This window comes from Grampus griseus, assembly GCF_964374135.1.
Source record: "Grampus griseus genome assembly, chromosome: 1".
NCBI lineage: Eukaryota > Metazoa > Chordata > Mammalia > Artiodactyla > Delphinidae > Grampus > Grampus griseus.
In genome coordinates, this window is record NC_139017.1 from 118,048,985 (window position 1) to 118,073,166 (window position 24,182).

The 24,182-nt window shown below is 39.1% G+C and overlaps 1 protein-coding gene across 2 annotated transcripts in view; it reads left to right on the plus strand.

Moving 5' to 3' along the window:
• Positions 1-24,182, plus strand: part of SLC44A5 (solute carrier family 44 member 5) — a 377,555-nt gene that overhangs the window by 204,300 nt on the left and 149,073 nt on the right. For both annotated transcript variants that reach the window (XM_082676569.1, XM_082676570.1), the window contains one exon: positions 13,154-13,202. In XM_082676569.1, coding sequence (XP_082532695.1) covers positions 13,154-13,202 — 49 coding nt within the window. The remainder of the gene's footprint in view (positions 1-13,153; positions 13,203-24,182) is intronic.

Consider the following 24,182-nt stretch of genomic DNA (forward strand, 5'->3'; position numbering starts at 1 on the left):
TTTTAGCGATTGTATTGTCACAACACTTTTGGTGATCAGAGAGTCATAAGAACTGAAAAAGCTTTTAAAATGATTACCTAATCTTAATTTCTTTTTCTTTAAGTGAGAAATCTGAATTGCATTTAATTAGCTAAGCTATGTGATAGTGAAACACTGTATCTCCTTTTACTTAGCTGGCCCCTCAGTCAATTTATTTCAGAGATGCAATTAGAGCACATGAGAGCCTCAGAAAAAGCAATGCCTTGTATTGATTTCAGGAAATAAAAAATTTGCATGACAATACAAATTCTGTCAGCACATGGGGCAGGCTGAAGTCATCACTTTTCAGCTGCCATTACTATATGAAATCAGCTAAATCTTATCATTTGACTGTGGTCTTAGTGTATTTGCAACTGAAATATAAGGCAGCCAGAATTTACAATCAAAAAGTGTCAGCTTTTCAGATTTGACAATAGCATTTCATTTATACTACAGTCCACTTTTTCACTTTGTGAGGTGCAAATCACACCAAAATTAGAAGCCAGACTAGACACTTTTAAACCAGTTTTCCCCATTTTTATGTAAAAAGCAAATAATTTCAGGATCAATATAAGTTTTTAACCTCTTTCAATATATCGCCTCTCCCCACTCATCTATGGAATTTCTCTAAGATCATTATTGAGAAATTCACTGCCAGGTAGCTCAACACAGGCTTTGGGATCAGACCATCTGCCTTTGAATGCCATCTCCACCCCTTATTAGCTGAGTGAGCTAGGGCAAATTAGCTTATCCTCTGTGACTCAACTTCCTCATCTATAAAATTGAAGGATAACGATGGCATACATCACAGAATTATTGGTAGCATTAAATGATATAATAAATATACCAGTGCTATTGTATTGCACAGCTCAAGGGGGTACAATTCACACTGTGTTCTATGTGGAATTGTGAAAAATGACATATCTGTGTGTAAATCACTTAACAGCAGTTCCTGGTACAAATAAGCATTCGTTTAATAATCATTTTTCTGTGGAATTTATAATCCTTCTTTCTTGAAATTCTTGAGCTTTCTTGAATATCACTTTTCTGCTTCTCTTTCTATAACTGTTATCTCTTACCCTTAATTGTGGTGTTTCCCAAAGCTCATACACATCTGATGACCTACTTTTCTCTTACTCCATCAGGTTTGGTCTGTTATGTACATCTAGAATTAAGGACTGTGCATGAACTAAGACAGAGGTTAAGAATGACATTCAGAATAAAATCAAGTGGCCTAGTGGTCTCCAAATCTGATTGTGCATCAGAATTATCTGATGGGACATTAAAAATTACACATTCTAGGGCTTCCCTGGTGGCGCAGTGGTTGAGAGTCTGCCTGCCGATGCAGGGGACACGGGTTTGTGCCCCTGTCCGGGAAGATCCCACATGCCGCAGAGCGGCTGGGCCCGTGAGCCATGGCCGCTGAGCCTGCGCGTCCGGAGCCTGTGCTCCGCAACGGGAGAGGCCACAACAGTGAGAGGCCCGCGTACCGCAAAAAAAAACAAAAAACAAAAAACAAAAATTACACATTCTAGGTCCACCCCAGACCTACAGAATTGTAGTACTTTGTGTGGAGGGGCTGGAAATTGTACCACTCCCCCCCAAAAAGTTTTCGAGATATTTTAGCTGTTCAGCCAGTTTGGGGATGGAAATCTGGAACCAGCAAGAATATCGGCACTAGTGTTCCACATCAGAGTGGAAGATCCAAGTCAAAAAGCACAGGGGCTAGAGACCTGGTGGGAAGTAGAGGCCAAGTTCAGAGTCAGTCAAGAGCAGGAGAGACCTATCCATTCATGACCCCCTCTGCGCTCCACAGCACCCTCTGCATGTCTCTATCATGGCTCTTAACACCAGTGTTGATATTATAGTCTTGAGCTTATATTTCTTACTCAACTGTGAGATTTGTGAAAGCAGACTTAGTCTCCAGAATTCATCCTTGAATCCCCACCACCTTTTTATTGCAACGATAAAATAATGTTGTTAAAATGAGTTATTGAAACCCTAAGTCAGGTCAAGAGAGTGAGTGTATTAGTGCGACTACTTGGTTGCCTGTACCTAGCAAAAAGCAAGAAAAAGGACTTCAGTATAAGGATACAGTGTATCTCATGAAACTCAACCCCAGGTCTCAGGTAGGGACTGGAACAGGAAGCTGAAGTCTATCAGGATTTCCATCTTCACTTCTCCTTGTACATCTGCTTCAGTAATTTCTTTCTGAAAGCTCGCTTTCTCTGCTTCTCTGGTCTTCAAGCTTTATATTTTGCAGTTCTGATCTCCTGATGACTGACTCACTGTCTATTCTAATTCTAATTCCAGGGATAGAGTGGCCAGAAATGACTGGCCTAGTTTGGGTCTAGTGTCCAAACCAGATCTAGTCACTGATTGCCAAGGAGCAGGCACATGGGAGAAACTTGGCAGCCAGAGACCATGCCTGTGGATTACAGAGGAAGTCAGTTCCCAGAGAAGGGGTGACTAGATACCCTGAAATGTATTTGTCACCATGAGGCAGAGCCAGACAAGCAGTCAGAAAGGAAGCTGACTGTGTGTCAGAGAACTGAAGGATATACAGACTGTCTCAAACAGGAAGCATTTTACTCACTTCCCCGAGTAGGAACCGATGCTGGCATTGCAGGGTATGACCAACATGGGTCTGTTCTGCTGCAACGAGACAGGGACGAGTGTGGCTCCCAGGTGCATTATTTACCACCTGGGTGACAGTGGGTACAGTCCTTAGCCTCTTTATGCCTGTTTTTTTGCATATGTAAAGAGAAGCTAATAATGGTTTCCAGTCTTCCTACACAATAAGGTTATGTTTTCAAAGTAAACAAAATAATGCATAAGAGCACTTAGTACAGTGCTAAAAACGTATTAAACGTTTAATGCTAAAAACATATTAAATGTTACTGTTATTGTCATTATAACAAGAGATCCTGATATTCTTTATGGAAAATTTATTACTTTTCATTTGGTAACGTTATGACTGCCAAATATTTATCTCAAGATTTGACCCAAGACTTCAATTTTTTTTCTAATTCTTTAAATTGAAATAGAGTTGATTTACAATGTTGTGCCAATGTCTGCTGTACAGCAAGGTGACTCAGTTATACACATATACACATTCTTTTTTTATTATTAATTTAACATCTTTATTGGAGTATAATTGCTTTACAATGGTGTGTTAGTTTCTGCTGTGTAACAAAGTGAATCAACTATACATATATTCCCATATCTCCTCCGTGTTGGGTCTCCCTCCCACTCTCCCTATCCCGCCCCTCTAGGTGGACACAAAGCACCAAGCTGATCTCCCTGTGCTATGCGGCAGCTTCCCACTAGCTATCTGTTTTACGTTTGGTAGTGTATATATGTCAATGCTACTCTCTCATTTCATCCCAGCTTACCCTTCCCCCTCCCAGTGTCCTCAAGTCCATTCTCTACATCTGCAACTTTATTCCTGTCCTGCCCCTAGGCTCACCAGAACGAGTTTTTTTAGATTCCATATATGTGTTAGCATACGGTATTTGTTTTTCTCTTCCTGACTTACTTCACTCTCTGTGACAGACTCTGGGTCCATCCACCTTACTACAAATAGCTTAATTTTGTTTCTTTTTATGGCTGAGTAATATTCCATTGTATATATGTGCCACATCTTCCTTATCTATTCATCTGTGGATGGACACTTAGGTTGCTTCCATGTCCTGGCTATTGTAAATAGAGCTGTAATGAACATTGTGGTGCATGACTCTTTTTGAATTATGGTTTTCTCAGGGTATATGCCCAGCAGTGGGATTGCTGGGTCGTGTGGTAGTTCTATTTTTATTTTTTTAAGTAATCTCCATACTGTTCTCCGGAGTGGCTGTATCAATTTACATTCCCACCAACAGTGCAAGAGGGTTCCCTTTTCTCCACACCCTCTCCAGCATTTATTGTTTGTAGATTTTTTGATGATGACCATTCTGACTGGTGTGAGATGATATCTCAATATAGTTTTGATTTGCATTTCTCTAATGATTAATGATGTTGAGCATTCTTTCATGTGTTTGTTACCAATCTGTGTATCTGCTTTGGAGAAATGTCTATTTAGGTCTTCTGACCATTTTTGGATTGGGTTGTTTGTTTTTTTGATATTGAGCTGCATGGGCTGCTTGTAAATTTTGGAGATTAATCCTTTGTCCGTTGCTTCATTTGCAAATGTTTTCTCCCATTCTGAGTGTTGTCTTTCTGTCTTCTTTATGGTTTCCTTTGCTGTGTAAGAGCTTTTAAGTTTCATTAGGTCCCATTTGTTTATTTTTGTTTTTATTTCCATTTCTCTAGGAGGTGGGTTAAAAAGGATCTTGCTGTGATTTATGTCACAGAGTGTTCTGCCTATGTTTTCCTCTAAGAGTTTGATGGTGTCTGGCCTTACATTTAGGTCTTTAATCCATTTTGAGTTTATTTTTGTGTATGGTGTTAGGGAGTGTTCTAATTTCATTCTTTTACATGTAGCTGTGCAGTTTTCCCGGCATCACTTATTGAAGAGGCTGTCTTTTCTCCATTGTATATTCTTGCCTCCTTTATCAAAGATAAGTTGACCATATGTGCATGGGTTTATCTCTGGGCTTTCTATCCTGTTCTATTGATCTATATTTCTGTTTTTGTGCCAGTACCATACTGTCTTGATTACTGTAGCTTTGTTGTATAGTCTGGATTCTGAGAGCCTGATTCCTCCAGCTCCATTTTTCGTTCTCAAGGTTGCTTTGGCTATTCGGGGTCTTTTGTGTTTCCATACAAATTGTGAAAATTTTTGTTCTAGTTCTGTGAAAAATGCTAGTGGTAGTTTGATAGGGATTGCATTGAATCTGTAGATTGCTTTGGGTAGTAGAGTCATTTTCACAATGTTGATTCTTCCAATCCAAGAACATGGTATATCTCTCCATCTATTTGTATCATTTTTAATTTCTTTCATCAGTGTCTTATAATTTTCTGCATACCGGTCTCTTGTTTCCTTAGGTAGGTTTATTCCTAGGTATTTTATTCTTTTTGTTGCAATGGTAAATGGGCGTGTCTTCTTAATTTCACTTTCAGATTTTTTATCATTAGTGTATAGGAATGCCAGAGATTTCTGTGCATTAATTTTGTGTCCTGCTACTTTACTAAATTCATTGATTAGCTCTAATAGTTTTCTGGTAGCATCTTTAGAATTCTCTATGTGTAGTATCATGTCATCTGTAAACAGTGACAGCTTTACTTCTTCTTTTCCGATTTGGATTCCTTTTATTTCTTTTTCTTCTCTGATTGCTGTGGCTAAAACTTTCATGTTGAATAATAGTGGTGAGAGTGGGCAACCTTGTCTTGTTCCTGATCTTAGTGGAAATGGTTTCAGTTTTTCACCATTGAGGATGATGTTGGCTGTGGGTTTGTCATATATGGCCTTTATTATGTTGAGGAAAGTTCCCTCTATGCCTACTTTCTGGAGGGTTTTTATCATAAATGGGTGTTGAATTTTATCAAAAGCTTTCTCTGCATCCATTGAGATGATCATATGGTTTTTCTCGTTCTATTTGTTAATATGGTGTATCATATTTATTGATTTGCATATGTTGAAGAATCCTTGCATTCCTGGGATATACCCCACTTGGTCATGGTGTATGATCCTTTTAATGTGTTGTTGGATTCTGTTTGCTAGTATTTTCTTGAGAATTTTTGCATATATGTTCATCAGTGATATTGGCCTGTAGTTTTCTTTCTTTATGACATCTTTTTCTGGTTTTGGTATCAGGGTGATGGTGGCCTCATGGAATGAGTTTGGGAGTGTTCCTCCCTCTGCTATGTTTTGGAAGAGTTTGAGAAGGATAAGTGTTAGCTCTATTCTAAATGTTTGATAGAATTCGCCTGTGAAGCCATCTGGTCCTGGGCTTTTGTTTGTTGGAAGATTTTTAATCACAATTTCAATTTTAGTTCTTCTGGTTGGTCTGTTCATATTTTCTATTTCTTCCTGGTTCAGTCTTGGAAGGTTGTGAATTTCTAAGAATCTGTCCATTTTTTCCAAGTTGTCCATTTCATTGGCATATAGTTGCTTGTAGTAATCTCTCATGATCCTTTGTATTTCTGTAGTGTCAGTTGTTACTTCTCCTTTTCGTTTCTAATTCTGTTGATTTGAGTCTTCTCCCTTTTTTTCTTGATAAGTCTGGCTAATGGTTTATCAATTTTGTTTATCTTCTCAAAGAACCAGCTTTTAGTTTTATTGATCTTTGCTATTGTTTACTTCATTTCTTTTTCATTTATTTCTGATCTGATCTTTATGATTTCTTTCCTTCTGCTAACTTTGGGGTTTTCTTGTTCTTCTTTCTCTAATTGCTTTAGGTGGAAGGGTAGGTTGTTTATTTGAGGTGTTTCTTGTTTCTTAAGGTAGGATTGTATTGCTGTAAACTTCCCTCTTAGAACTGCTTTTCCTGCATCCCTTAGGTTTTGGGTTGCCGTGTTTTCACTGACATTTGTTTCTAGGTATTTTTTGATTTCCTCTTTGATTTCTTCAGTGATCTCTTGGTTATTTAGTAGTGTATTGTTTAGCCTCAATGTGTTTGTTTCTTCTTACACCTTTTTTCCTGTAATTGATATCTAGTTTCATAGCGTTTTGGTCGGAAAAGATACTTAATACATTTTCAGTTTTCTTAAATTTGCCAAGGCTTGATTTGTGATCCAAGATATGATCTATCCTGGGAATGTTTCATGAGCCCTTGAGAAGAAAGTGTATTCTGTTGTTTTTGGATGGAATGCCCTATAAATATCAATTAAGCCCATCTTGTTTAATGTATAATTTAAAGCTTGTGTTTCCTTATTTATTTTCATTTTGGATGATCTGTCCATTGGTGAAAGTGGGGTGTTAAAGTCCCCTAATTGATTGTGTTATTGTAAGTTTCCCCTTTTATGGTTGTTAGTATTTGCCTTATGTATTGAGGTGCTCCTATATTGGGTGCATAAATATTTACAATTGTTATATCTTCTTCCTGGATAGATCCCTTTGTCTCTTGTAATAGTCTTTGTTTTAAACTCTATTTTGTCTGATATGAGAATTGCTATGCCAGCTTTCCTTTTATTTCCATTTGCATGGAATATCTTTTTCCATTCTGTCACTTTCTGTCTGTGTGTGTCCCTAGGTCTGAAGAGGGTCTCTTGTAGACCGCATATATACGGGTCTTGTTTTTTTATCCATTCAGCCAGTCTATGTCTTTTGTTTGGAGCATTTAATCCATTTACATGTAAGGTAATTATCAATATGTATGTTTCTATTACCATTTTCTTAATTGTTTTTGGTTTGTTATTGTAGGTCTTTTCCTTCTCTTGTGTTTCCTGCCTAGAGAAGTTCCTTTAGCATTTTTTGTAAATCTGGTTTAGTGGTGCTGAATTCTCTTAGCTTTTGCTTGTCTGTAAAGGTCTGAATTTCTCCATCAATCTGAATGAGATCTTTTCTGGGTAGAGTAATCTTGGTTGTAGGTTTTTCTCTTTCATCACTGTAAATATGTCCTGCCACTCCCTTCTGGCTTACAGAGTTTCTGCTGAAAGATCAGCTGTTAACCTTCTGAGGATTCCCTTGTATGTTATTTGTTGTTTTTCCCTTGCTGCTTTTAATATATTTCCTTTGTATTGAATTTTTGATAGTTTGATTAATATGTGTCTTGGCGTGTTTCTCCCTGGATTTATCCTCTGTGGGACTCTCTGTGCTTCCTGGACTTGATTAATTGTTTCCTTTACCATATTAGGGAAGTTTTCAACTACAATCTCTTCAAATATTCTCTCAGTCCCTTTATTTTTCTCTTCTTCTTCTGGGACCCCTATAATTTGAATGCTGGTTTGTTTAATGTTGTCCCAGAAGTCTCTGAGACTGTCCTCAATGATTTTCATTCTTTTTTCTTTATTCTGGTCTGCCATAGTTATTTCCACTATTTTATCTCTAGGTCACTTATCTGTTCTTCTGCCTCAGTCATTCTGCTATTGATGATCCCTTCTAGAGAATTTTTAATTTCATTTATTGTGTTGTTCATCATTGTTTGTTTGCTCTTTAGTTCTTCTAGGTCCTTGTTAAACATTTCTTGTTTTTTCTCCATTCTATTTCCAAGATTTTGGATCATCTTTACTATCATTATTCTTAATTCTTTTTTCAGGTAGACTGCCTATTTTCTCTTCATTTGTTAGGTCTGGTGGGTTTTTACCTTGCTCCTTCATCTACTCTGTGTTTCTCTGTCTTCTCATTTTGCTTAACTTACTGTCTTTGCGGTCTCCTTTTCTCCTTTGCGGCTGCAGGTTCATAGTTCCTTTTGTTTTTGGTGTCTGCCCTCAGTGCTAAGGTTGGTTCAGTGGGTTGTGTAGGCTTCCTGGTGGAAGGGACTAGTGCCTTTTTTCTAGTGGATGAGGCTAGATCTTGTTTCTGCTGGGCAGGTCCATGTCTGGTGGTGTGTTTTGGGGTGTCCATGACCTTATTATGATCTTAGGCAGCCTCTCTGCTAATGGGTGGGGTTGTGTTCCTATCTTGCTAATACATTGGCATAGGGTGCCCAGCACTGTACCTTGCTGGTCGTTGAGTGGAGCTGGGCCTTGGCATTGAGATGGAGATCTCTGGGAGGTTTCACTGTTTGATATTATGTGTACCTGGGAGGTTTCTGGTGGACCAGTGTCCTGAACTTGGCTCTCCCACCTCAGAGGCATCGCCCTGACCCCTGGGTGGAGCACCAAGAGTCTGTCATCCACACAGCTCAGAATAAAAGGGAGAAAAAGTGAAAGAAAGAGTGAAGTAAAATAAAATAATTTGAAATGAAATGAAGTACAATAAAGTTATAAAAATAATTGTTAAAATTTTTTTTAAGTAATAAAAAGAAAAAGAAAGAAAGAAGAGAGCAACCAAACCAAAAAACAAATCCACCAATGATAACAAGAGCTAAAAAACTGTACTAAAAAAGAAGAGAAATACAAACAAACAAAAAAACGGACAGACAGAACCCTAGGACAAATGGTAAAAGCAAAGCTATACAGACAAAATCACACACAGAAGCATACATGTACACACTCACAAAAAGAGAAAAAGGGGAAAAAAATATATACATATCATTGCTCCCAAAGTCCATGTCCTCAATTTGGGATGATTCGTTGTCTATTCAGGTATTCCACAGATGCAGGGTACATCATGTTGATTGTGGGATTTAATTCACTGCTCCTGAGGCTGCTGGGAGAGATTTCCCTTTCTCTTTTTTCGCTCAGTCCCTGGGGTTCAGCTTTGGATTTGGCCCCGCCTCTGCGTGTAGGTCGCTTGAGGGCGTCTGTTCTTCGCTCAGACAGGACAGGGTTAAAGGAGCAGCTGATTTGGGGGCTCTGGCTCACTCAGGCCCTGGGGAGGGAAAGGTATGGTATGCAGGGTTGAGCCTGTGTTGGGAGAGACCGGTGTGATGTTTCAACAGCCTGAGGCGCCGTTTGTTCTCCCGGGGAAGTTTTCCCTGGGAGTGGCGGGCTGCACAGACTCCCAGGAGGGCAGGTGTGGATAGTGACCTGTGCTTGCACACAGGCTTCTTGGTGGCGGCAGCAGCAGCAGTTTTAGCGTCTCATGCCCGTCTCTGGGGTCCGCGCTGTTAGCTGCGGCTCGGGCCCGTCTCTGAGGCTCCTTTAAGCTGCAATCTTAATCCCCTCTCCTTGCGCACCAGGAAACAAAGAGGCAAGAAAAAGTCTCTTGCTTCTTCGGTAGCTCCAGACCTTTTCCCGGACTCCCTCCCGGCTAGCCGTGGCGCACTAGCCCCCTTCAGGCTGTGTTCGCGCAGCCAACCCCAGTCCTCTCCCTGGGATCCAACCTCCGAAGCCCGAGCCTCAGCTCCCAGCCCCCATCCGCCCTGGCGGGTGAGCAGACAAGCCTCTCGGGCTGGTAATTGCTGGTCGGCACTGATCCTCTGTGCGGGAGTCTCCACTTTGCCCTCCACACCCCTGTTGCTGCGCTCTCCTCTGCGGCTCCGAAGCTTCCCCCCTCCGCCACCCGCAGTCTCCGCCTGCGAAGGGGCTTCCTAGTGTGTGGAAACCTTTCCTCCTTCACAGCTCCCTCCCACTGGTGCAGGTCCCATCTCTATTCTTTTGTCTCTGTTTTTTCTTTTGCCCTACCCAGGTATGTGGGGAGTTTCTTGTCTTTTGGGAGGTCTGAGGTCTTCTGCCAGCATTCAGTAGGTGTTCTGTAGGAGTTGTTCCACGTGTAGATGTATTTCTGGTGTATCTGTGGGGAGGAAGGTGATCTCCACGTCTTACTCTTCTGCCATCTTGAAGCTCCTCCCCTAGACATTCTTTTTTTAAAAAATATTCTTTTCCATTATTGTGTATCCCAGGAGATTGGATATAGTTCCCTGTGCTATACAGTAGGGCCTTAGTGTTTATCCATTCTAAATGTAATAATTTATATCTACCAACCCCAAATTCCCAGTCCATCCCTCTCCCTCCCCACAAGACTTCAGTTTCTGAACTCCAGTTGAACACTGGACTTTCAGTTAGATGTCACTTCAAATTCAAAAAGAGGCAAATCAACCTCATGCTCTTTTTCTTATAACAACTGTATAACCTCTTCCACCTGCTAACATTCCCATCTGTTTTAATAGCATCAACATTTCGTTAAACTGAGATAAAGGCCAGAAGTGACTGAGAATCACAATTTCTAGGTCTGAAATCTCTTTGTTTGGCACCTTTTTTGACTTCTCTCTTTTACACCCTAAGTCTTACCGTTCATCAAGTGCTTTTTTATCTTTTTCATGTAATTCTGTGACTAAGAATGAACATTCATTGGTGGCTTGCTAAGTGCCAGCCACTGTTTTAAGCACTTTTACAGGTATTAATTCATGTAATCCTCATAACATCTTCCTGGCTTAGGTACTATTATCATCCCCATATACAAATATGGAAACTGAGACTCAGAGAAGTGATATGATCTGTCTAGGGTCACTGCTAGTAAGTGATAGAGATCAGGGAGTCTGACTCCAGAGCCATTGCTCCTAACCCGTAAGCCACACGACTGCTCTGTGATGAACCTTGAATCTCTCTTTCCATTACTTGTACCACCATTTGGGTCGTGGCTCACATCACTTTACCTCTATTACTGCAATAGACTCCTGGTTGGTCCCCTTGACTTTGCACTTTGTGATACAACTTATATACGGCCACCAGATTGCTCTTCCTTAATTAAGCCCTGCTTGTACCTTGTCCTTCCTTTGTTCCAAATCCTTCTATGACTCCCTGTGGTCTAGGATATATAAAAAAACTTACATCCCTGGCTTTTTTGGCTTTCTGTAGTTCTGGTTCCATAGTATCTATTCAGCTTTATGTTTTCCTCCTCCTGTTCCATTATCTATGACTACATTTAGGCTGATCTTTTCACCATTCCTGCAAACATGCTGTTCTTTCCTAACTCTGTGACTTCATACATCTCTAAACTTTATTTGTCCATCTCAAGATATTGTGGCTCTAGGAACCCTTCCTTACTTATCTAAACTGGATGTGACCTTTCCTTCCTTAGAACGTTCCTAACGCTTTCCTTGTAACCCCTCTTACGATATCACATTCTGCCTTATTTGATAGTGACTTGTGTTCTTTTCTTATTTCTCTCCCTGCTTCACCACTTTGTTAGCCTGTTGAAGGCAGAGACTGTGTTTCACTAAATCTTGTATCCCCTGCAGTGCTTCTTCTAATGCAGAGCACATAACAGGTGATCAATACATAGTTACTGAATTTAACAGAATTCTAGTTTCACTCACTCAGAATGTTTCTCTTTTCCCTTTCGTTTTGTTCCAGTCTTTCACAAAAATCTCACTTCTTGAATGAAACTCCCTTGACTGCTTTAGTCCTTGATGAAACCTACTTTCTCAGAACTCTTGTAACACTTCAGGCCGATACATATAATTTAGTACTTGATTAATCATTTTATACGGGTATATTCATTGTTCATGTATTACAACACAGGGCCTGATATATGAAGATTCTCAACAAATATTTGTTGAATGAATCAATATGTCGATCTTGCCCCACCAACTGCAAGGTCTCGAAGACAGGGACCATGCTTTATAGATCTTCTGTATCCCCTTAGAGCTCTCAGCATGTAATAGGTGCTTTATGAATATTTGCTGACTGACTGGCTCTGGTATTTCTGTTGCAAGTCTGTCCTTACCTTCCTGTTGTTCTGCCCTCAGCCTGTGATTACACTGAAGAGGTTTCTGAGTCCTCAGGTCTGATTTCCCCACTGAGAACAGGCTGAGTCAGGTTGCTGACACACAGGCCTCTTTTTGCCAGTCCCTTTTGATTCTGTCTTTAAATCAGAACTAGGCCTTCTTATAGGGACAAATCCCTAGAGGAAGAGAGCAGGAGTCCTTAGGCTGGGGAAGAAGAGTCGGGGATTGAGAATTGCAAAACATAAAACTTTGGCCAGAAATAATTCTACAGAACTTGTTACTGGGCCTACCCAGTACATGTGAGGGAAAGGCCATTCTGTGTCTACTTTGTACTGTTTAAAGACAAGGGAAATATATGGCAATCATGATGCAAGAGTAAATGACTAGGGCCCACCTTCAAATGGCATGAAGTCTGCCAGTAGATCTAAAAAAAAAAAAAACAAAAATAACATTTGTATAATATAATAATGATTTGTATATACCATATAGCCAACATGGCAGAGACCAACAGTGACTAGTTTTCCAACTTCTCGAAGGAAAGTCTCATCTACTGAGAGGAAAGGGAGAACCGGGATAAGCAGACATCTCTATTATACTGTGCACCTCACAAATACACAGCAATACTTGGGAATGGCAGATGGTAGAATGTGCTTTTACAGACTGGAAAGGCTTCAAGTGTTGCTCTCCTGGCTACAGTCTATAATGTTGCTGCTCAGAACTGTGGGAGATATGTACACAGTGTGTCTAAGAATTATGGTCCTTAACAGCTCTTCCCAGACTTGCTTCTAGCTGGAGAGAGGGAAAATGATTGACAGCTGTATCCAAGGCATACTGATGTTTCACTGGACCAAAGAATGAGTTCAACACTGCACTGAGCAGTGGACTAGCTAAGATATAAATTTTTCCTTTATTAATATTTTATATGTATTTATTTGCCATTTCGTTGGCTTATATGCTTAGCAGGTTCTTTGTTTTAAATGCAGGTGATCCAAGGATACATGACCCACATTTCAAGGGGCCCGTTGTCAACAGGTAAGCAATTCTTTTCTCTGGAATGTATTTTTTAACCAACACAGAAAGCTTATTTTTTGGTATCATTTTCTGGTCAATGGAGAATTGTGTCTACTGTGAGGGAGAAATGACTTATTTTTAGCCTAAATGTCACCTAATTTATACAGGGTACAGGTAATAAATCTTTCCATGAGTCATAAATATCCTGTCCTGTTCAGCAAATGAACTGCCTTAATTTATGACTGAAGGGTTTGTTATTTCTGATAAAGAGAAGCCAAAAATGCTTTATAAGATTTAAACCCTTTGTGGAGAAGTAAACACATTCCAGTAGCTGTCTTATGCACCCGTTTACTCTGATTCACCACTGCAAGTGCAGAGTTGCTATGCCAACTTCTTCCACACAGGGTATTTGTGCTACTCAGCCTCCCAAAGCAGAGAGCTTTCTGAGAGGCAAACATTCACCAATTCATCACGTATGCTTTAGGATATTTTAAAATGCTCTAGGGAAGTGTGTACTTGTCTTAACTGGTGCTTCTCCTGCAAGGTTTCATAGCGTTTAAAAAGTATCCAATAGGGGCTTCCCTGGTGGCGCAGTGGTTGAGAGTCCGCCTGCCGATGCAGGGGATGCGGGTTCGTGCCCTGGTCCGGGAGGATCCCACATGCCGCGGAGCGGCTGGAGCCCGCGCGTCCGGGGCCTGTGCTCCGCAACGGGAGAGGCCACAGCAGTGGGAGGCCCGCGTACCACAAAAAAGAGAAAAAAAAAGTATCCAATAATTCATAGGCCTCTTTTATTATTATATTGTACCTTCTATTCCCAGGCTTCCTGCTGATCAAAAAGGGGTTTGCAGGGTAGAATGGCTAAAAATGAGGAGAAGATTAAGCTATACGTAGCTGTTTTTCCACTTAGCATTGACTTTAATTTCTGGCAGTTGCATGTCATAATAAACTGTGATGTGAAATAGTGATCAACATGCTTATTTGCACTTGCCAGCCATCAGCATGTGTATTAGCATTACTGTTATGTCTCTATAATATCCCAGCTTTAAACAAATGTGTATCTAGTTTATTCTAATTCTGTAAGAAGCCAAGTCATTTGTTTGGGTTACTCTTTCAAAGGTGTACCTGTGCCCTCTTTAGAGTAAGTCTGAAATCTCTCTCATTCTCTCCATGGTAGCACCATGAATACATTTTGTTGTCCAGTGTACAAATAGCCTCATCTGATATGGAGGTTACTTTTATTGTACTTGGATTCATTTTATAATAACTAATTTGTATGAACGGAATCTAGCTTATTGGCCTCAAGGGACCTCTAGATATAATCTGGATTCAATAGTAGTAACAACAACAATAATAATAAGTGAACTGCCACATTTGGACAGATGAAATACAGATTACAGATGTGCCTTTTCTAGCCATAGAGAAGAAAGCAGAGCTCAGTCTGGCTGGCTGTAGGTGTGGGCAGGGAGGTGAAATCTCTTGTCTTCAGTTATTTAGAATTTAGTGATAGAACCATGCAGTCCAGGTAAAGTCTAAACAACTGTGATAAAGAGAATAATTTATTTTTACTAAGGACCTTTTGTGATGTCCTAGGTACCACAAAGGCCTTCAAAGGTGAAATGGTCATTGTGTATACATACCCCTTCCCCCAAATCTTCAATCCAAGAATGGAGAGAAGTATTGTAAAACCACAGGGGCTTAACTATAGGAAGACACAATTTGGCCCATTGGTAAATTCTCAGGCTGCAGGGGTCTGTAATGCCTTTCCTGGGAAAATAATTGGGGTGTTTAAGGAGCAAGTGAGAAACCCCACCTTCTTCACATTACCTTTTGCTTACTATAACATTTTTTGCTTGCATAATGTCACTTTCCTTCTGAGAGATCCAGTCTTATCAGATATTCCGGCAGACCCTCACAGCACTGTCTGCTCATCATCCACCATGTTCTGTACACCTCTCTCAGTTTACAAGGATATCGTTTTGTGCCTAGTGACGACCCAACTGCAGTTGTTTCCAGGAGAGGTGAAGGAATGACGGTAATGCCACAGGAGAGATTAACTCAGTTTCTCATTTGTCCCCATCTACTAAGATAAGAATCGGACGTGTGGAAGCTATTGCCCCGTAGTGTTGACCCAAAAAAAACAAACAGTCATTTTTTTTTTTTTTTTTTTTTTGCGGGACGCGGCCCTCTCACTGTTGTGGCCTCTCCCGTTGTGGAGCACAGGCTCTGGACGTGCAGGCTCAGCGGCTATGGCTCACAGGCCCAGCCACTCCGCGGCATGTGGGGTCTTCCCGGACCAGGGCACGAACCCGTGTCCCCTGCATCGGCAGGCGGACTCTCAACCATTGCGCCACCAGGGAAGCCCCAAACAGCGATTTTGATAGCCCCTTTTGAAAGAATAGTTATCCAGTGCCTATGCTTTGTCCCATGTATTCAACAGAATTTTAGCATTGGATTGAGGTGAGATTTGTAAAAGTTTAAGGGCTGCTCAGCACTGTTCTTGGCGGTACATTAGAGGGCAAAAATGAATGCACATAGAAAACTAAAAAATAAATCTCTTTTAGAAGGTTCTACATGAGAAATTCTCTTATAATTTTAGAACTAAGAAAAATTTTCATTTAATGGAGAGTTAATATACTTTCTCCTGTTAGATAAGGAGAACTGTAATCCATTGTTTCTCCTTTTGTCTTGACTTGTGGAAAGCCCACTGATACATTTAATTTCAATGCCAGCAACTACATTAGCCTTTGAGTTAAGCATTTCTTTTCAGAACTTTGAATTTCTATTTCTATTTTAATAATGCTATTGCATCCAGTTTTAAGTCATTTCATTTATATTCATTCTGAAAAGAGGCAGCATATAGGTGGACAGGTAAATAGAAATGAAAACCTTGGATGTTCCATAGTTGACTTTTTCCCCTTATCTACACACAAAGTAGGTGAAAGACATATGACTCAGACTAATCAAATTGGTAGGTTTCACAATGCTGAAAACAACTACTATTATAGAAGGTGGAAAATCTGTCTGGAATGTAATAAGATGCATTTATTTTTACCTGAGGCATCGGGGAGAGGTTAAACTCACTATCATGAAGGGATTCAAGGAGAGAATGAAGAGGAGTTTATTAGGGATGTTGTACAGGGGATTCTTTCATATAAAGGAGTTAGACTAAATGACCTCTGAGTTCTTTCCAATCCTGAAATTCTATGACTCTGTGATTCAACATTTTTTATTGTTATAATTAACATACAATATTATGTTACTTTCAGGTATACAACATAGTGATTTGATATTTTTTATTCATTATGAAATGATCACAGTAAGTCTAGTTACCATCCATCACCATACAAAGTGAAAATATTATTGACTATATTCCCTATGTATATATTATATCCCTGTGACTTTTTTATAACTGGAGGTTTGTGCCCCAAAATGCCCTTCACCTATTTTGTTCTGTCCTTGCACACCCCTCCCCTCTGGCAACTATCAGTTTGTTCTCTGTATTTATGAGTCTGTTTCTGTTTTGTTTGTTCCTTTGTTTCTTAGATCCCACATATAAGTGAAATCATATGGTATTTGTTTTTCCCTAACTTATTTCACTTAGCATAGTACGTTCTAGGTCTCTCAATATTGCCACAATGGCAAGATTTCACTCTTTTATGGCTGAGTAATATTCCATTACACACACAGACACACACACACACCACACCACATCTTCTTTATCCATTCATATATTGAGGGACATTTAGGTTGCATCTGTGTCTTGGCTATTGTAAATAGTGCTGCAAAGAACATCTTTTTGAATTAGTGTTTTCATTTTCCTCAGTTAAATACCTTGAAGTGGAATTGCTGGATCATATGGTAGTTCTATTTTTAGTTCTTAAAGGAACCTCCATACTGTTTTCCATAGTGGCTGCACTAATTTACATTTCCACCAATAATTCACCAAGGTTCCCTTTTCTCCACATCCTTGCCAACACTTGTTTCTTGTCTTTTTGACCATAGCCATTCTGACAGGTGTGAGGTGGTATCTCACTGAGGTTTTGATTTGCATTTTCCTGTTGATTAGTGATGTTGAGTACCTTTTCATGTGATTGTTGGCCATCTGTCTTCTTTGGAGAAATGTCTATTCAGGGTTTCTGCCCATTTTTAAGTCAGGTTGTTTATTTTTTTGATATTGAATTGTATGAGTTGTTTATATATTTATATATCAACCCCTTATCACAAGTATTGTTTGCAAATATCTTCTCAATTTAGTAGGTTGCATTTTCATTTTGTTGGTGGTTTCCTTCACTGTGCAAAAACTTTTTAGTTTGATTTAGTCACATTAATTTATTTTTGCTTTTGTTGCTATTGGATATTTGGAGATACATCTAAAAAGATATTGCTAAGATCAATGTCAGAGAGGTTACTGCTTATGTTTTCTTCTAGGAGTTTTATGGTTTCAGATCTTTCATTTAAGTTTTTAATCCATTTTGATTTTATTTTGTATATGGTATGAAAAAGTTGTCTAGTTGGATTCTTTCACAATTAGCTGTCCAGTTTTCCCAACATCATTTATTGAAGAGACTGTTTCTTTCCATTGTACCTTCTTGCATCCTTTATTGTAGATTAACTGACCATATAAGAGTGGGTTTACTTCTGAGCTCTCTATTCTGTTCCATTCATCTATATGTCTGCTTTTGTGCTGGTATCATGCTGTTCTAATGACTATATCTTTGTAGTATAGTTTGAAATCAGGGAACATGATACTTCCATCTTGGTTCTTCTTTCTCAAGATTGCTTTGGCTATTTGGGGTCTTTTGTGGTTCCATACAAATTTTAGAATTATTTGTTCTAGTTCTGTGGAAAATACCATAGGTAATTTGAAAGGGGTTGTATTGAATCTGTGGATTGCTTTAGGTAATATGGACATTTTAATGATATTAATTCTTACAATCCATGAGCACAGAGTATCTTTCTGTTTATTTGTGTCATCTTCAATTTCTTTTATCAATGTCTTATAGTTTTCAGAGTAAAGGTCTTTTACTTCCTTTATTAAATTTATTCGTAGATATTTTGTTGAAGTAACAGTAAGTGGGATTGTTTTCTTCATTTCTAATGGTTCATTATTAGTGTATAGAAAAGAAACAGATTTCTGTTTATTAAATTTGTATCCTGCAACTTTACTGAACTCTTTTATTAGATTCGATAGTGCTTTGGTGAAGTCTTTAGGGTGTTCTATATGTAGTTATGTTGTCTGCAGATAGTAACAGTTTTATTTCTTCCCTTACAGTTTAACACCTTTTATTCCTTTTTCCTGTCTGGTTACCATGGCTAGGACTTCCAATACCATGCTGATTAAAAGTGGTAAGCATGGGCATCCTTGTCTTGTTCTTAATCTTAGAGGAAAATCTTTCATCTTTTTACTGTTGAGTACAGCGTTGGATGTGGATTTGTCATATATGGCCTCTATTATGTTGCGGTATGTTCCCTCTATACCCACTCTGTTGAGAGTGTTTATCATAAATGGATGTTGAGTTTTGTCAAATGCTTTTTTTCTGCATCTACTGAGATGATCATATGATTTCTTACATTTGTTTCATTAATGTGATGTGTCACATTGATTGATTTGCAGCTATTGAACCATCCTTCAATCCCTGGAATAAATAAATCCCACTTGATCATGGTATATGATCATTTTAATGTATTGTTGTATTCAGTTTGCTGATATTTTTTTTGAAGATTTTTGCATCTATGTTCATCAGAGATATTGCCCTGTAATTTTCTCTCTGTGTGTGTGTGTGTGTGTGTGTGTGTGTGTGTGTGTGTGTGTGCGTCTTTGTCTGGTTTTGGTATCAGGGTAATGCGGACCTCATAGAATGAGTTTAGAGGTACTACCTCCTCTTCAATTTTCTGGGATAGCTTGAGAAGAATTGATAACTCTTCTTCAAATGTTTCATAGAATTCCCCTGTGAAGTTATCTGGTCCTGGAATTTTGTTTGGGAGTTTTTTTTTTTTATTAGTGTTTCAATATCATTACTAGTGATTGATCTGTTCAAATTTTCTATTTCTTCCTGGAAATAGAATCTTGGAAGTCTTGGAAGATTGTATGTTTCTAGGATGTACCCATTTCTTCTAGGTTGTCCAATTTGATGGCATATAACTGTTCATAGTGTTTCCCTATTTATTTTCTGTCTGGATGATTTATCTATTGACGTAAGTAGGGTATATAACTCCCCTACTGTTATTGTATTACTATTTCTTTCTTTATGTCTGTTTATATTTTGCTTTACATATTCAGGTGCTCCTTTGTTGAGAAATGTTATATTCTCTTGTTGTACTGACCCCTTTATCATTATGTAATGCCCTTCTTTGTCTTTAGTTACAATCTTTTTTAAAAGTCTGTTTTGTCTGATATGAGTATGGCTACCCCAGCTTTCTTTTTGTTTCCATTTGCATGGAATATCCTTTTCTATCCCTTCACTTTCACTCTGTATGTGTCTTTAGAGCTGAGGTGAGTCCCCTGTAGCAACATATTAGGTGGGTCTTTTTTTTTTTTAAGCTACCCTATGTCTTTTGATTGAAGAATTTAATCCATTTGCATTTAAAGTGGTTATTGATAGGTATGTACTTATTGCCATTTTATTAATTGTTTTCTGGTTGTTTTTGTAGTTCTTCTCTGTTCTTGTCTTCTCTTGGTTACTTCTCTATGGTTTGATGGATTCCTTTAGTGTTATGTCTGGATTCCTTTCTCTTTATTTTTTGTGTATCTATTTTAAGTTTTTGGTTTGGTCATGAGGTTCATATACACCAACCTGTATACATGGCCGTGTATTTTAAGCTGATAGTCTTACGTTTGAAGGCATCTAAAAGCACTGCATTTTAACTCCCCCCTCACATTTTATATTTCTGAGATCATATTTTACATCTTTTTATTTTGTGTATCTTTTAACTACTCATTGTGGTTATAGTTGACTGTACTACACTTGCCTTTTAACTTTCAGGCTAGCTTTTTAAGTAGCTGATCTAACACATTTACTATATATTTGCCTTTACCAGTGAGTTTTTTTTCTTTCATGTATTTTAAAATTTCTATTCAGAAATAGAATAGAAATCTTCTATTCTGTTTTATTCTTTTCTTTTCCACTTAAAGAAGATCCTTTAAGATTTCTTGTAAGGGGGGTTTAGTGGTGATGAACTCCTTTATTTTAGCTTGTCTGGGAAACTCTTTATCTCTTTTAATTCTGAATTCTATAACCTTGCCAGATAGATTATTCTGGGCTGTAATTTTTTTTTCTTTCAACATTTTAAATATATCCTGCCACTCTCTTCTGGCCTTGTAAAGTTTCTGCTGAAAAATCAGCTGATAGCCTTATGGAGTTTTCCTTTTATGGGATTAGTTGTTTTTCTCTTGCTGCCTTTGAGATTCTCTCTTTAACTGTTGCCACTTTAATTATAATATATCTTGGGTTTATTACTTTGGGTTCATCTTGTTTGGGACTTTCTAGGCTTCCTGTACCTGGATGTCTTTTTCCTTCCCCAGGACAGGGAAGTTTTCACCCATTATGTCTTCAAATAAGTTTTCTGTCCATTTCTCTCTCTCTTCTTTTTCTGGGACCCCTATAATGCAAATGTTAGTATGCTTGATGTCTTCCTAGAAGTCCCTTAAACTCTCTTCATTTAAAGAAATTCTTTCTTCTCTTTGCTGTTCTGTTTGTGTGATTTCCACTATTCTTTCTCCAGTTAGCTGATCTACTGTTTTATATTATATAATCTGCTACTGATTCCCTCTTTCAGTTATTGGATTCTTCAGCTCTGATTGGTTCTGTCTTATATTTTCTAAGTCTTTGTTGAAGATCTCACTGTATTTCTCCATTCTTCTCCTAAGTATAGTGAGCATCCTTCTGACCATCTCTATGTACTCTATGTCAGGTACATTACTTATCTCAGTTTCATTAGGATTTTTCCTAGGGTTTTATTTTGTTCTTTCATTTGGAACATATTCCTCTGTCTCCTCATTTTGTTTGACGCTTGGTGTGTGTTTCTATGCATCAGGCAGAACAGCTACCTCTCCTAGTCCTGAAGGAGTAGCCTTGTGTGGGACTGTCTCCTCTATAGACTATTTGTACCTGGTAGCTTTGATAGGCTAACTGGAGCTGGAGCAGGTTTGAGTTGGGTGAAGTCTTAGGTTGCATTGTACCAAGGCTGCCTTGGCAGGTTGGCAGGAGTTAGAGTGGGCATGGGTTGGGGACAGTCCTGAAGCCACCTTGGTGGGGCCACTAGAACAGGAGCAGTCTCTGGCTGGGGGCAGTCCCTGGGTGTGCCATGTTGAGGCCACCTTGGCGGGATGGCTGGAGCTGGGGTGGGTGTGGACCAGGGGGAGTTCTGGGGGTGATTCAAACAATGACACTTGCCAGTGCCCCTTACATCAGAGAGAGTTCCTGCAATTCTCTGCCAGTTTGGCAGAGACTCTAAAGTTGGTAAATGGATTTCTTTTCCACATAATCCAGGTGCCCTTTAAACTGGTGTGTTTTTTGGTTTGTTTGGTTTTTGTTTTTTGCCGTGTCTCAGGATGGGTGAGTCTGCGCTCAGGTCCCTCAGTAATATCTGTCCCTGTTGTAGGTTGTGGGGTCAGGGGTTTCTGTGGATATTGTTTCTGTGGATATTTTTTCTGTGGATATTGTGGATATTGTTTCTCTGTGTTTCCTACAAATTTCTACATGGTCCTTCACTTGTAGAGCTGTTCAATCAGCCCTCACGAGGAACTGCTCTCTAGGTAGGTATAGATTCGGTGTGTTTGTGGGAGGAGGTGATTTCAGTATCTCTCTATCACACCATCTTGAATCTCTTTCTGTCTCTGTGATTCAACTTTTAATGCCAAAGCAGAGAAGGAAGAGTTCAGCTTCTGCCTACGTGATGCACACATACAGCTCTATGTTGATGCTCACCACAAACTTTTGTAATTTCTAAAGTGCCATTATTAAGTAGACATCTCAAATTATTGTGACAACATTATGCTGTCTCCTAAATTTATGCAGCTCTCATGAACTTTTTGTTCATTTTGAAATAATTGGTATGCTTCTTGTCACTGTAGATGGAACTTGAATGTCTAAACGTCGGGTCCATCATGGAAAAATGTGAGGAAAAGTTTATTGAAAAAAGTACACAAAGGTTAATAAAAAATGTAGACCCCATGTTGTAAAAATGGAAGAGGTTAAAAATCATTTTGACTTGTAAAATAGTTTGAAATAAAAGGCCTATATCCATAGCACTCCTTCGAAAACTTCTAAATAATGTCAAAATATGGAAGGAAATAAAAATAAATAATTTCCCTGAATGGCTAATTCTTGACAATGCAAATGTGAGTTGAAGATGTTCTCTAAACCTGACATTTATTTGCCTCATTCTGAATGGAGCAAATGGCCTAATGTGATCAATTATTTATCAGTGTGACTCTTTACTACAGGAAGATGTGGACTAACACATCTTTAAAATTCATAGCCTATCCCTTGTATTCCTCAGTATGTGAGCTTGTTCTTTTTTTATGTTTTTGCACTTTAAAGAGTCACCACCTACAAATTATTCCTAATGATGAAAATAATCGACCTAAAAATACTATTAAACGTTGCAAGCACCTTTAAATCAAAAGATTTAAAGAAAAGTATTCATTAACCGTGTGCTTGTTATGCGTCCGGCAATGTGCTAGGTGCTAGAAATACAAAGATGAACTGAGCAAAGTTCCTGTTTAACAGAGCTTGCAGTCTAGTAGGAAGAGTAGTTGATAAAATGATTAATGTGGTATGTACAAAAACAGAGTTATTTACATGGGCTCTGGAAGCAAAGAAGAGTGTGCACTAGGCGTAAGGGAAAGGGGAATCTGGAAAAACCTCAGAGTAGAGGTGACCCTTGAGCTGGTTCTTGAAAATGTTCCAAGAAAAGTCAGCAGCACACATCAAAGTACACAAGCCTGAGAAAAATTGTCCTAGAAATGGTTTGGTGTATGCCCAGCATGTGCATGTGTGGGTGGTGGAGGCATGAAGGTCAGGATGTGGTGGAGAGCAAGGATGCTGAAGAGGTAACAATGAGCAAAATCACCAAGGACTTATTCAACATACCAATGTGTTTGGCATTTTATTCTATAGACTCAGAGGAGACATTGAAGAATTTTAAGTAAGAAATCGACAGAATGCAATTTGAACTGTAGAAGCTTTTGTTTAGCAAGGACTTGAGAACACTACTCTGTACAAGATCTCTGGTGAGCACTGGGGACACAAACCTCCTAGAAATGATCCCAAGCTTCACAATTTGTCCTTGTTCTGTTGTGTGTGTTTGCGTTAGAGAAGTGGGGGAGAGGAGTGCTGTGGTCAAATCGAAGACTGCAGTGTAGTGAGGTAAACACTACGTAGAGGTGCAGGTTGCAACAGAAGCACTAGGGAGAGAGTAAATCATGTGGCGGGAGTGGCACTGCTTGCCTGATGTGGTCATTCCTTAGGGGGATTGAAGGACCTGTAAAGGTTTTGCTTCATGTAGGGAAGAGCAAGGAATAACTCAGAGAGAGCCAGATGTGTGAAGGAAGAGACCTTGCATGATTCATGTTAGAGTGTTGTAAGTACTTACAGTAGTAGGAGGGAGAGTATGGTTGGGAGATTAAGTTGCATAGGTAGCAAGAGCCCAGATAGCAAAGGACATTGTATATCCTAAGGCAAGGAATTTGAACTTTATTCTAAAGGGCATGAGGTGAATGGCAAGCCTCTTATTGCTCTTAATCAGTGGAGTTGCAAGGTTAAATTTGCTTTAGTTGTCTCTACGTGCCATTTCTCCTTTCTCCCCTTCATCACATTCTCTCCAGTAGAGATTTATTCCCCACTCTCCTCAAATTGATTTTGAAAATGTCACCAGTGACTTCCATCTTGCCAAGTGTAGTGGGGCGACGTCTTTTATTTTAACTTCACAGCAGCGTTTGACAAAGGTGACCACTCTCTCCTTTTTGAAACACTTTTCTCTTGGCTTCTGTGACATCAT